Raw genomic sequence first — 13,987 nt, 5'->3', positions numbered from 1 at the left:
CAGCACACGATTCTTTGAGATTTTCTCACCTCCTGGCACAACAAAATATTCCAAGCTCATCTTGTACTTTCACTGCTCCAGCCCTGAAGGCAACTATTTCTCCAAAGATCTCTGGTTCCCTTTATTGGAAAATGGTATCTAGAAGCCAAGATCTGGGAATTATTTGTGCTTATTGGTATGGGGGTACCAGTGCTTCTGGACATTCTCAACAGAACAGAAATAGAAAATATATAAAATAACACAGAGACACACTAATACAGACAAGTCTCTCTACATATATGTCAAAACACATGAGTTCATACCTCCTCCAAGTCCAGTCCAACACATGAAGATTCATTCTGGACTCTCCCTTTCCATGCTTGTAATATCTTCTCCAACAGCAAGAAACCTGGCTTTCATTATCCTCAGTACATGTGTATATTTGCTAATAGAACCAGGCTGATGAGTCCGCCTGCCACTTCAGGAAGGCCATTGCCTCCTCCCTGGCGGGGAGGGATGATGTCTGTGGAACTTTTAAAGGGCAGGATTAAAGGGCTACCAGTCAAGTAAGAGATTTCTGTAATGGTCTGAGCAAGCAAGGAAGGACCAAGCCTTTTCTGATTCTTTTGGCTGCATAGCACAGAAACCCACTTGGGTGGCTCAGGTAAAGAATGTGGTTGTGTCACCAAAGGAGCATCTTAGAAAAGATAGGAGTCTTGGTGAGTTTGGGCAAAAAGAGTCCTGGTTAGTAGTATGAAAGGAAGAGAGGCAAAGTGTGGCTCCCATGGTCTACAATGAAACCTATGTAGAGGTGATACTGAAGGAGCTAGAACAGGAAGAGGTAGAAGAGGTGGACAAGGGAAGAAGTGTGACACGAGGTACACACACCAATCAAGAGCTTAAGAACATGTGACTGTGGCCTAAGTCCCTGCCCTTCCTAAAGATGATCAAGGTGGCCAGTAACAAAGATCTGAACAGTAAGAGGGGAAAAAAGCTCTATTGTTATTCACTGAATTAAAGTTTCCTTGGAATTCGGTATGCTCAAAAATGCTTAACTGGGAATTACTTTGAGTTTACTGGAAAATAATCACAGGGTGTGAGGTCTTCTCAGAAACCGCAAGCAGGGTCTAAACTAGTACACATAGTCGGCCAGGACGTTCACACCTGTCAAAGAAGCTGCACGACATTATGCTTCGAAGTACAGGTGCTGGGTGCGAGGCGGAGTTGTCCGTGCTACACACACACACGAAGCGGACGGACGCTGCTGTTTTCCGCCCCTCCGGAGCAGCACCACCAGAACGGCGCCTTCTTTGCTCTATGGCGCCACGCGCGTTTGGCTTTTTAGCAGAGTCGAAGTACATCAAACAGTAACTTCTACGAGTGGGCACGTGTAACACACACGCGGGGACGTGCGCTTCTCGCTCCACGCGAGCCCTCCTAGCAAACACCCCCACGAGCCGGAGCGGCCCGCCCCTACGGAAGCGTAACGCAGTCGGGCGCGCTCACGCAGCGCAGCTTCGCGCGCTACACGCAGGGCCCGTCGGGCCGCCGCAGTGACGCACCCCGCCCCGCCTGCCCCACGTGACGACGCGCCCGGCCTCCTCAGCGGGGCCGCGCACGCTATCCTCCGTGTCGGCCCCACCCGCTCCCGCCTCCGAAGGCGCCCGCCTGCCCCCTCGAAGAGGTACAGTCCGGCCCCGCCCACCCGCCGTGAATCCGTGACTCGGGTCCAGGGCCACCCGGGGCCGCCTGAGTGGCGCCCCACCCCGCGTGATGACGTTCGCGTCGACTCCGCGCTTACTCCCGCCTCAGGTGGTGTCCGCACGATGGCGTCACCCATCAGCCCCCGCCCACCCTGCGTGGCGACCCAGGCTCAGGGCCGCGCCCGGCTGCTGCCCCGCCCGCCCTGCGTGCTGACGTCGCACGCCGCCCGCGGGCGGAAGCGCGGGCGGGCCGTAGCGCCGGCGCGGTCCCCTCAGAGGGGCGCTGGTGCGCGGGCTGAGCCTCCGCGGCTGGGTTGGGACGCGAACGCGAAGCGATGAGCGGCGCCGGGGACCGCGGCCCCGAGGCCGGCGCTGCCCGGGCCGAGCCCCAGGGCGCGGCGCTGAGCGTGGATGTAGCGGGGCTGCTGGCGCAGCTGGCGCGCAGCTTCGCGCTGCTGCTGCCGGTGTACGCGCTCGGCTACCTGGGCCTGAGCTTCAGCTGGGTGCTGCTGGCGCTCGGGCTGCTCGTGTGGTGCCGCAGGAGCCGCGGCCTCAAGGCGACCCGCCTGTGCCGCGCACTGGCGCTGCTGGAGGACGAGGAGCGCGCCGTGCGCCTGGGGGTGCGCGCCTGCGACCTGCCGGCCTGGGTGAGTGCGGGCTCCCCGCCCGGGCCGGGGTCGGCCAGGACCCCCGCCCGGGCCCGCGGTCCGCCCCGCCGTCAGTTTCCGCGGGCTCCGTGCCAGGTGTCCTGAGCGCCGCCGGGCTCCCTGGACTCTCCGCCCCCCTCACCTGTCAGATGTCCCCGCCGCCGGGGCCGCGCCCGCCCCCTGTCCCTGTCTGCAGAAGTACCCGCACCCTCCCGGAGGGGCGCCCTCCCCCCCCCCCCCCCCGCGTCGGGCCCGCTCGGAACCGCACAGGTGAGGAGCGCGCTGCGGCTTTGGCCGCGCCGCAGGAGCCGGGCTTTTCCTCTGGCGCGCTGGCGTGACTCGCGCCTCAGGAATGTGCTCTGGGAGGCGGCGGTGGCGGGTTCCGCTCGCAGCGCGGGAGCCGACCCGGTGCCGCCGCCCCTGCCCAGGCCTGGGGACCGTCGGCGCTCGCTCGGGTTCCCGGGGAAAGGGAGCGGGCGGGCTTTTTCTTCTGACAGCCGGTGGGGGGAGAAGTTAGAGCTGCGTCCTCCTCCGCAGACGCTGTCGTCCCCGCACTGTCTGGCACAACTGGGCACGGAGGGTCCCCCAGAGAGGCTGATGTGAAGATAGCCGACTGAAAGTTCGTTTCAGTTTTTTTCCATAGTAAGCTATGACTCAGTATAGGGTGAACTTGATTCCAACGTGAATTTGGGAGGAGGGGTCGAACTTTTGGAAGAGTTGCACTGACAGCGAGAGTCGTGATATTGATTATTTTATTTTTACCCCAGGCCGTTGTCTGCATAATTCATTTCTGCAGTAAGGAAATGAATGCAGTTGGTGTCCTCCTCTTTTCTCCTCACTCCCTGATTCCTTCTTAACCAGGAGTTGCTGTCACAGCTTCAGACCACAGGGAATAGTGCTCATTTTAAGATAAGTGATGTTCCCATTAGGCTTGTTGTGAACTTGGTGTGAAAATGGCCAGCCAGTGAGTTTCCCAAGGGTCATTTTCTCTTAGAGTAGAAAAGGGCTTGGAGAGTGATCGAAGTTTCCAGTCATAAGACACCTGTGAAGTCAGGCGTGGGGTGTAGGCACAGGAGGCAGACAGCCAGAGGTTGGGACGCGGGGGTACCCGAGGCCAACAGGAATCTAATGGTACTACTTCGTGAAGGCAAATACCCGTCTGTTACTTTTGTAATAAAACTGGTGAATTACAGTGTCTAGAAGTGTGCCTGCAACAGTAGAAGCAGCCTTGTATGGGAAAAGTTAGGATTTCTGTATTAGTAGTATTTTAACTTTTACTGTACAGACTTTGGTTTGGGGAGTTCCGAACTTTGGGGTGGTATCTTGCTGTAAATAAGATATATTTGTACATGTTATCACCGTGTCATTGACAGCTATGATTCATCGCAGGGTGAAAGCATAGGAAAACATGAACCAACGTGGTACCCACTTCCTAACCCCACTTGTGGATATGTTCACTGACAGTTTTTATCTGTAAAGTAACAATATTGGGTACGGAAGATGAGATAATATTACTACTTTGAGGAAGAATCTAGACCGTTTTAAATTAAGGCTACTAGGATATGAAAAATGGTTCTTACTTAACCATGTGCTAGTTCTATGAAATCTTGGTCCTGTAGCTTTTATATAAACCATATCATTGTTTGTTCTTCACTCTTTTTTCCCCATAAACAGGGAAAGGGCCTGACAGCTTTGGGTTGATGAATTGAGGACTGGCCTTTTGTTGTACCAGTGTCTCTCCACCCTGTGTTAATTGGGCCCTGTAAAATTAGACCATGGGTGAAGGAATATTCTTGATGAGTTTTTATAGAATTGAACAAGGACAGTTTTCCACTGCTATTTGTATATTTGAAATATTAAAACTTGAAGTCTGCCCCTTTCCTGCTTTTACGACTGCCAGTAAATGCTGATTCTATGGCTGCAAATAAGTAGAGATCCAAATATGTCATATACAGCCCTACTTAACTGTTTTGACAGTTGGTCTTTTATTGCTCTCATACTTTAATGATTAAGATTTAAAGCAGTCAGCTTCCTTATTAGGTTGTTCTGTATTCTTATGTACAAGCTTTTCTTCAGGGAGAGCATTCTTCTTCCCGTAGTTCTTCTCGGAAGTCCAGGAGAATTTATGTCTAGCCAAAATTGAATATATATAGGCTAAGAACCAAATGAACAAGAAAAAAGAATACACTTTGGTCTCATGTGAAGGAAGGGCAAATATTATGTTAATTATGTTAATCTTTGACTTATACTTTAATAAAATTTGGTGAAGACTTGTAACAAAATAGTTCATGTAGCTAAATCAGGAACCATGGTTTAGTTATTTTAAACTGCGGTTGCAACTTTAGCATTTAGATCCTACAGGGATTATGTGTTTTGAGAAGATGTTTAGAGACCTCCTCATGGCTGTGAAGGGGATGTGGATGCTGCTTTGGTTTTTTTAGTTATTACAGTGCTGCTGCTGTAATTCAAAGAGGAAGAGGACTGTGAATGTTGCATTGCTCTGAGTTGTGTGGTCTAAATGCTTCATTAAGTTAGAATAGAATGCCTCAAGTTGCTAGACATACAGCAGTAATGTCTGCTTTTTAGTTTAAATGGTTTTAGAGTTAGGATATATGCATTCATCAACTTGTATGCTGTGGTTTTAATAATACTTCTGTTTTAGATTAATATTAGCCTCACTTTACATTTTAAGACGGGAGACTATAGAGCTAGGACTGAACTATAAATTAAATATATGAATTAGAAATAAATTAATGTTATATTAAATATGTTTATGTAATACAGCTTTCGATCCTGCGAAGAACCAATTATGAAAAACTGACCAGTAATGCAGTGTTCTTTTTAGGCCCAGTGAATCTTTTATCTTTTCTGTAGGTTTTCATGATCTTTACATTGGTCACAACATTTAACTTAAAATAATACCACAGACATTGTGAATATGCTAAAAACCATTGAATTGTACATAAATGAGCAAATTATATGGTATGTGCAGTGTATCTCAATGCTGCTGTTTAAAAGTATTATAGACATTGAATTTCTTTTAAAAATAAATGAAAAAGGGAATTAGTTACAATACATAGAAAACCATACATATGTCCTTGCTTATGGAATTCCAGCTACAGCTTACTTTTTAAAAAATTTTATTAAGCTTTTTATTTTAATTCCAGTATAGTTAACATACAGCGTTAAATTAGTATCAAGTGTACAATATAGTGTAAAACTGCTACAACTTTTAAAAAATTATTGTTCCAACTTAACTTTTAAGGCATTTATGTTTTAGAGAATATTTAATGAAAAGTGTGTGCTTATGAATGAAAATCAGCAAGATAAATATTTTTTACCTTAACCCCATTACTGTAAACATTGATACCATAACGGCTAGAAAAACAAATTCTATTAAATGAGATAGAAATCATGCTTCAGAGATACAAATAGCTTAAATGTGTGTGTTTCTGTGAGTTATTAGAAACTCTTCCCTTTGATTCAAGGTATTGACACATAATTATGTATGTTTAAGAAGTTTAGGGTATAGATTGGTTTGTTTTATATTAGATTCATTTTATCAGCATAATTTTTGAATGTATTGTCTTTTTTATGTTTTTTAATCTTTATTTAAATTCAGTTAATTAACATAGTATATCAGTTTCAGATTGTTATGGTCTTTTGCATTCTATTATATTTTTTAAGTTATTATCTGTTTTGGTTTCAATGACACAATGCTGCCTCAGATGAATTTTCTTTCTCCATTTAAAGATCTGAGGACCTACTATATGCAGAAGTAGAAGAGGTCATCCTGCCTTCATGTGTGTGCTGTCTTTCAGGTAGATACAAGGCAGGATGTGATGGCCCCATTGCCATGGTGGTCAAAACAGGATGGGAGGTGGTTAGTGGTGAGGGAATGCGTATAGACACATTTATGAACATTTAAGAGTGAAAGGACATGGCATTATACCCTATGGGGACAGTAGGATAAACATGCAGGAGCAGGAAATCAGGTATATCCTGTGGTGGGGCCATCAGAGCCCACCTGGACTGTCCCATCAGGAAGGAGCTATATGGAAGGTGATGAATTGAGGCTCAGGGGTGAGGAGTAGATGTACTCCATCCAGCTGGGGCCAGAGTTCTCAGGGCGTCTCTCCCAGTCCACAGGGATCTTTATACTGAGCATAAATATAAATACTACTCTTAAGACTCAGAGTGTTTTGGCATGGGAGGAAGGGGAGATAGTGATGTATTCAGAATTCAGCGTCTGAAATCAGAAAGTGGAAGCACCTGTGCAGTGGAGTAGAGTTCTTGTCTTCTTCCCTCATCTGCCAAAAAACAAGCCAAAATTATTGCTGGATTGTTATGCTTTGTACCATGGAGGTAGCTGGAAGTACCCGCCCATCTTCCCTCAAATAGGCCATTCTCTTTCACTCTTAATAGTCTTACTGTGCTTAAATACTGAGTCACCTTGTGTTCTTTTGGAGTTGGGTGGGGCACAGTTCTTACATAAACAGTATCAGTGGTTTCTTTTGTGTGGAGTCATTTTTCCATTAAACATGTTTTATTTGAGAGTTTTCTTATGATCTTTCTGTGTGTCACTAACTTCATTTATTTTTCTTAACTGTTACAAAAGTCCTATTTTTTTTTTTAAGGATCCATTTATTTTTTTGAATTTTTCCTAGAGTAGATCACATTTTAAGGGAGTAGCTCAACTTACATGTAGGCATTAGAAATTAGCCTTTATGGATTCATCTGTTTACTCAACCCACATTTATTAGCATTTGCTGTTTGAGGTCTCCTGCTAAGTGCTAGAGATGAACATGTATAAGATAAGGCCTTAAAAATTCAGTAATTTACCAGCTGGTAAATCTGGCACACAGATCTATGTGTAAATCCTAGTTTTAGTCATTTGCAGTTTTTTTTTAATAAAAGTAATACTCATTTTTTTTTAATCCAGGAAAGAAATGTATTAAAAACATCATTCGTAATTGCAAACCACCCATAATAGTAGTTGGTGGAAAATTACAACAACCTTGAATGGAATTGTTATTGTTCTGTTTGTGATAAACCATACTAAAAATCATTTGTTCAGGAAAATGTGGTTTAGAATTTGTTTTCTTGACATTTAACTACGTATGGAAAAAGGAAAGGTAGACCTTTCTTAGGCCTTTCTGTTGGTGAAGTGGTATGTTCATTTTCTTAAAAATTATGCCATTTAGAGTATTTTGTACATTTACTAAGGTAACATCTAAAGTCTTTAAAATCAATCTATTTTAAAGCAAAGATTTTATTGATGAGGATTAAAACTATTCTGGGGTTTGTTGATCTAGCTATCCATAGAAGTCCAGTTTTATGCTCTGCTGTCTTTGCCTGCTTTGTGAAAGGCAGTTTTATGATTACTCCTGGTGAACATCTCTGTGACCCACAGTTCAGCCCCTGTCGGATTACAGCAGGGTGTGCAGACGAAAGTATCAGTGCAAAATAACAGCATACCTTGAGTGCACCCATGTGTCAGGAGCAGTGCTTTCCTGATGACTACGTGCAGGAATTGGTGACAGCCATACCATCAGCACACGTGGAAATACTAACCTAACAGGTCACACTATGCTTTCCTTTTTATTATTTGCAAAATTGTCATTGAAGTTGAATTTGAAGTTCTTTTGTTCACTCACCTAGTGAAGTTCCTCTTACCTATTTTTAATGAACACACAGTTGTGTTTTTCTTTATTTCCCAAAAACACATAATCTTTCTAGTATGACAAGAAAGCATCCTCACTGTAGAACATTCCAAGCTTTGGAGAAGAGTAATGAGGAAAAAGTCACCTGCATCCTGCTAACTAGCGATAACCATTATTAACTTTTTGACGATTTTCCGAATCTTTAATACATATGGATGTGTGTGTGTGTGTGTGTGTGTGTGTGTGTGTTGTATCCTCTTTCATTAAGCATTAAATTGTGGACATATGTCATTATTCAGAAATATGACTTTGGTTATTGCAATATTACCTATTTTATGGGGACACTTTAAATGATGTCTAATAGATTTCAAAAACAAGGTTGTTAGATATTATATGGTGAGAAAGATTAAAGCTAGAGTTTGAGATATATTTACTATTCTGCTCTTTTCAAGTTATGAAAGATTATTTGTTCGAGCTATATATCAGATCTGTTCCAGGATACATGAACTATTTTTGAACTCATGAGAGTAGCATGATAATTTTATAGACAAAAGTCTCACTCTGGAGGGCAATATTTCTTTTTGTATGGTGTTGATGTTCAAATGCACAGTTGATCCATCCAGATCTCCTCTTACATAAATGACGTTGAGAAGGAGACCATTCCCCCCATAAGGAGTCACGACTTTTAAGTAGCTTTCCTCCTTCTGCTGTGTTGGGATATTAAAGTTTGGTAACAGGAGGAATGTTTTAAACTGAAGTTGCGGCTTCATGTAGTGCAGTGTTGTAAGGGCTACTTGGAGATTGCTAAGAAGACTCACTGGATCGTCACTGACTTTGTGTTCCTAGCCATGTGACCAGTTACTGTCATCTGTCAGCCCTTGGTCACTGAGTGGTGTGTGCCACGAGCAGATGAGTGGGCTGCCCTCCCGGTAACCAGGTGTTGCTGCTGAGGCGCACGCTCAAGAAGCAGGCTGTAGACCTGGTAGCTGTGAGTTCCTGTTCGGGTCCCATCCCTTCCTAACTCTGTGCATTTGGGCAGGTCAGTCACACCCTTTAGACCCTCAGTTTCCTCATCATTAGGTAAGCATTGAAATGAGCCATGAAATAAACATGGTGTGGTTATGAGGCTGGTATGAGGAAAGGCCAAGGGACATGCTGGGCCTGGGAGGGCAGTGGCAGCCAGTGGTGCCCTTGAGTTAGTGATCTGAGTGGCTCATGCTCCCTTTCAGTTGCCCTGGTGTTGCTGCCAGTTTCCTACTGCCTGCGTCATTTCTCTTACCCACCCCCCCTTACCTCTCCTCCCCCACTTCAACTAAGAGGGCAGATGAGACCTGGAGTTTCTCTTTGTTTCTGTTTCAGTGTGGTTGGTTTGTTTTGTTGCTAAGGGTTTATCTGCCTTAATGCTTTGTTTTTGTTCACAATCGAAAGTACTACTTATAATTTCTCTCTCTTCTCTGTATATCCCTAAAATGATAGCCAAGGAACCTACCTTATTAACTCTCGTCCTGTTGCTGCTTCCTTAAATGCTACCCTGAGGACATGGTTAATTTCCCCTGTTCTGCTTGAAGCAGCTGGCCTGATGCAGTAGATAACCATAGTTAGTTACATTCTGACAGTATCATGTTGTAAAATTTTTTCATTCTAACACTCCTTCCCTTCCTCTTGTGAATAAATAAGTGTTGGTTAATGACTAAAATGGGGGTTCGAAAATGCACTTCTATTTCTGAGTCAGTTGTAACAGTTTAACTTAACCTGTGTTATCTGTGGAGTCGTTTCCTTCTCTTTGCATCTGAGGGGTGGTATGTTTTAGATTTCCGCAAAATAAGGTAGAACTGTACAAGATAAATCCAGTGATGTGGGAAGAGAACATTGTCCGACTTGGTTCATGCTGTAAATACTGCACTGGATACGTGTTATATGGCTGGTTTTCCCTTAAGGTGCTTACATTCTGAGATACCAGCATCAGATTGCTACAATTAGTGACCTGAGCAATACTCTTATTTTCGATTTTCTTACTAAACTTTGCTTACGTATTCGTCAAAGCATTTAGTTAAATCTGCTTTGTCTTATACTTGTGTGTAGAATTAGGGGTTTGAAGCAAGGACTTTTAATATCCAGTATAACGTCTAGCAGAATGCATTTACATACAGTTTACCAGGTAAACCTAACAATTGCTTGTTTTATTAGGACTTCCTACACTCAGTTTGTAAATTGTTATGTAATGCCCATGTTGCCATTATTTTACATTTTTGAGGTGAACTGTCAAATGGGTTTGTTAATTTATTTCACTCGTGCTATAAATATTTAATGCCTGGCAAGTGAATACATAAAATCTGTTAATACTTTCTGAGTTAATGTCTGAGTCCTGGGTTTCTAAAAGCAAAAGCCCAAATGTAATTCAAACCATAAATGACAATATAATTTCTAGTTACTTTTTCACATGCATAAAGATCTTGAAATCTACCCAGTACCTAATACGTAGTGTTGATTTTATGTAATAGCTTGAGTCAGCCTGTGGTTTTACATTGGTAGAAATAAAGGAGTGAACGTTACTATGCTTATGAAGTAGTTTAAAAGGAATTACCTGTAGATTGTAATTTCGTAGTGAATGGAGCAAGTGGGAAAAAGTTACAGCGGATCTTTGCTTGCTGCCTGCCCTGGGACCACTATAACAAAATACTGCAAACTTGGTGGTTTAAAACAACCCAGGTTTATTTTTCACAAGTCTGGAGGCCAAAAGTCTAAAATCAGTTTCTTTGGACTGAAACCAAGGGGTCAGCAGGTCTTTGCTCCCTCCAGAGGCCCTTCCCAGCTTTTAGAGCTGCATCCCTGAGCTCCTGGCCCCCTTTCCATCTTCAAAGCGAGTAGCTGTTTCCATCATCACGTTCCTTTCTGTTTTCTGTTTCAAATCTCCGTAGGCTCCCTCTCAAAGGGATGCTGTGATTGCAGTATGGCCCACCTGGATTATCCAGGATAATCTCCCCAACTCAGGATCCCTAATTTGTCACTTCTGAAAGTCCTTTTTTGCTATATAAGGCAACATTCATAGGTTCTAGGGATTAGGACATAAATATCTTTTGGGGAGCCATTATGAGCTGTCCTATGTCGTGGGATACTTGGGAGCCAGGATGGCTAAACGACAGTAATTATGGCTCAGCCATATTTCATCAGTTCTGAAAGACACTCCCACCCCCCACCCCCACTTCATATCTGTGGTCTCCGATTCATCTCACAACCATGTGTCATTGTTGAGTTAGCATGCTCTTTCCTTCTTAGTGGCACAGAGAGTAATGGTGTGTTTTAAAATTGATCTCGTCTTGGATTCAACACTGTGGCTGTTCCTCTTTCCCTCTGTCGCCCTAGTGCCTGAGAATTATGTGTGGTGTTGAAGAGATGGAATAAGCAGAAACAAACGGGAGAAATAGGAGCTGAGCTTTTGGAGGAAGGGCGGCCTACAGGTGGCAATGTTTTTGCATTTTTGCACTGTAGGTGAGGGGATAAGCACATGAAGCAGGGCCTTGCGCTGTGTAAGTGTAGGAGTTTGGGCTTGATCTGATAGACATTAGGGAAGCATCAAAATATTTAAAAGAGTGGTGTGTCCCAAGTTTAAAAAGAACACGTACTGGGTGATATATGAAAGTGTTGAATTGCTATATTGTACTCCTGAAACTAATATAATACTGCATGTTAATCAGTTGGAATTAAACTTAAAAATAATTAAAAATAGTAATAAATAAATAAATAAAAATAAAAAGGTCATGTGTAACAAGATAAATTTTGGAGTGATATCCAGACAGGCCGAGGGGACAAAGACTGTGGCCACTCTGAGCATAAGGAAGGAGTGCCTTGATCTCGCGGAATCACACTGGGAACCCAGGAAAGAAGGAAGGAAGGAAGGAAGGAAGGAAGGAAGGAAGGAAGGAAGGAAGGAAGGGGGAGGGGGAGGGGAGGGGAGGGAAAAGTGAAAGATGACTCCAGGTTACTTGCCTGGGCTCCTGGGTAAGGAAATGATAGTGCCATATACCAAGTAGAAGACATAGGAGCAGCAGTTTGGAGGCCTAGGAGTAAGGATGGAAGCTTAGGAAGCCTAGGGGAGTTCCAAGAGGTATTATCCAAACAGCAGCCAGTGACACACATCAGTATGTGTTCAGTTCACAGGCGATGGGTAGCTGAAATCATGCTTGAAGTGGGAGATGGAGGAAGGGTATGTAGATAGCATAACAAGCGTGGGTGGCCGAGGGCAGACCCTTTATGTTTGTGGAGGAAATCAGGGGATGGGAAAATAAGAAAATGGTTAATATATTTAGTGCTTACTCTGTGCTTACTTACTCTGTACGTAGAACTCATTTGACCCCAACAGACGTCTGTGTTACCTTCTTCCTACAGATGAGGAACCTGACACCATGCTAACTCTTAAGAGGTTCTGTGACTTGCCTTTGGTCCCAGAATCGGAAGTGACAGGTAGAATTTCAACTGGGAAATCTGCTACCTGTTGAGCCATTGTTTCTCTGCTCTCCACCTTCTCTTGATGGTAGTGAAAAAAGAACTCGGGATTAGACATCGTCTTATCTAGTCATTTTGATAATTTCCACTTTCCAGAGGAAGAAGCTAAGGCCCTAGGGGTTCAGTAGTTACCCACAGTCACACAAGTACCAGAGGCGATGCTGGGTTGAGGTCAGGTGTCCTTGCCTGCCACGCCCTTTCCACTGCTCCTCAGTGCCGAGAGAGCTGGGCCCGGCCACAGTACCTGCAGGGTGGAGGAGGCATTGCTGCCAATAGGGCACACTAACACAAATTCATGGCCCATCTCAGTAGCAAAATAGATCTTCAGTTTATATTGCATTAACATTCTTGTTATGTTAGGGGTAACAACTGGACAGTGGCATGTATTTCATATGTTTTTGATCTATGTGAGTATTTGGGACAAGTAGTAGATGTTCTTTCTTGGTCTTTGTTCCTCCTTACATTTCCAAGTTTTTGTATGAGGTCATTTTCCTCCTGCCTGAAGAACTAACTTTGATATTTCTTTTGGTGCAAGTCAGCCAGCAATGAATTTTCTGTTTGTGTTTGTTTACAGAAAAAAATAAGCAAATAATGCAGAATTCCTATATTCCAACCCATTTACACTTTCTTATATTATTAACATATTGCATTAGTGTGGCGTATTTGTTACAATTACTGAAACAGTGTTGATTCATTTAGCTAAAGTCCACAGTTTATATTAGGAGTCTCTCCCTATTTTTTTTTTTTTTTAAGATTTCTTTATTTATTTTGAGAGAGCACGTGTGTGCGTGGGGGGAGGGGGGAGGGACAAGCAGACTCCCCACTGAGTGCGGAGCCACATGCCAGGCTCAGTCCCAGGACCCTGAGATCACAGCCGCAGCTGAAACCAAGAATTGGATGCTCAACCTACTGAGTCACCCAGGCGCCCCAAGAGTCTCCTTATTTTATAGAATAGTATCAATGCCCTAAAAATCCCCCCATTATCTCCCTCTCCCAACCCCCTGGGTGGTTACTGATCTTTTTACTGTCCACAGTTTTGCCTTCTTCCAAATGACAGATACTTGGAATTACGTAGTAGGTGGCCTTGTCTCAGATTGGCTTCTTTAACTGTAGCAGTATGCATCTAAGGTTCTTCATTTTTCCTGGCTTGATAGTTCATATCTTTCTTTTATTTTTATTGCAGTAAAATTCAAATAACAAAATTAACTTTTAAAAAATGTGCAATTCAGTGTCATTTAGTTCCTTCACAGTGTTGTGCAACTATCACCTCTGTCTGGTTTCAAAACAACCTCATCACCCCAGAAGAAACCCTGTGCCTGTTAGCAGTCCCTCCCCACTTCACCCTCACCCTGCCCATGCAGCCACTAATCTGCTTTCTGTCTCTGTGATTTTCCTGAATATTTCATATAAATGGAATCACAATATGTGACCTTTTGTGTCTGGCTTATTTCACTTTGCATAATATTTTCAAGATTTTACCCTGCCGTATACA

The 13,987-nt window shown here is 43.8% G+C and overlaps 1 protein-coding gene across 6 annotated transcripts in view; it reads left to right on the top strand.

Annotated features, from left to right (window-relative positions):
* Positions 1-1,563: 1,563 nt before the first annotated feature.
* The window catches only part of ESYT2 (extended synaptotagmin 2), an 81,407-nt gene continuing 68,983 nt past the window's right edge, over positions 1,564-13,987 (top strand). For 2 of the 6 annotated variants that reach the window (XM_057304401.1, XM_048213078.2), the window contains exon 1: positions 1,564-1,663. Coding sequence is in view for 4 of the 6 variants with exons in the window: in XM_057304400.1 (XP_057160383.1) it covers positions 2,018-2,329 (312 nt within the window). In the remaining 2 variants the exon portion in view is untranslated. Of the gene's footprint in view, positions 1,664-1,932; positions 2,330-13,987 lie in introns of those variants that run through there. The other 4 variants (XM_026479246.4, XM_044392246.3, XM_057304400.1 and 1 more) reach the window with 3 other exon arrangements.

Source organism: Ursus arctos, unplaced genomic scaffold (assembly GCF_023065955.2).
Source record: "Ursus arctos isolate Adak ecotype North America unplaced genomic scaffold, UrsArc2.0 scaffold_3, whole genome shotgun sequence".
Taxonomy (NCBI): domain Eukaryota; kingdom Metazoa; phylum Chordata; class Mammalia; order Carnivora; family Ursidae; genus Ursus; species Ursus arctos.
This window is presented reverse-complemented; position numbering and strand designations above follow the sequence as displayed.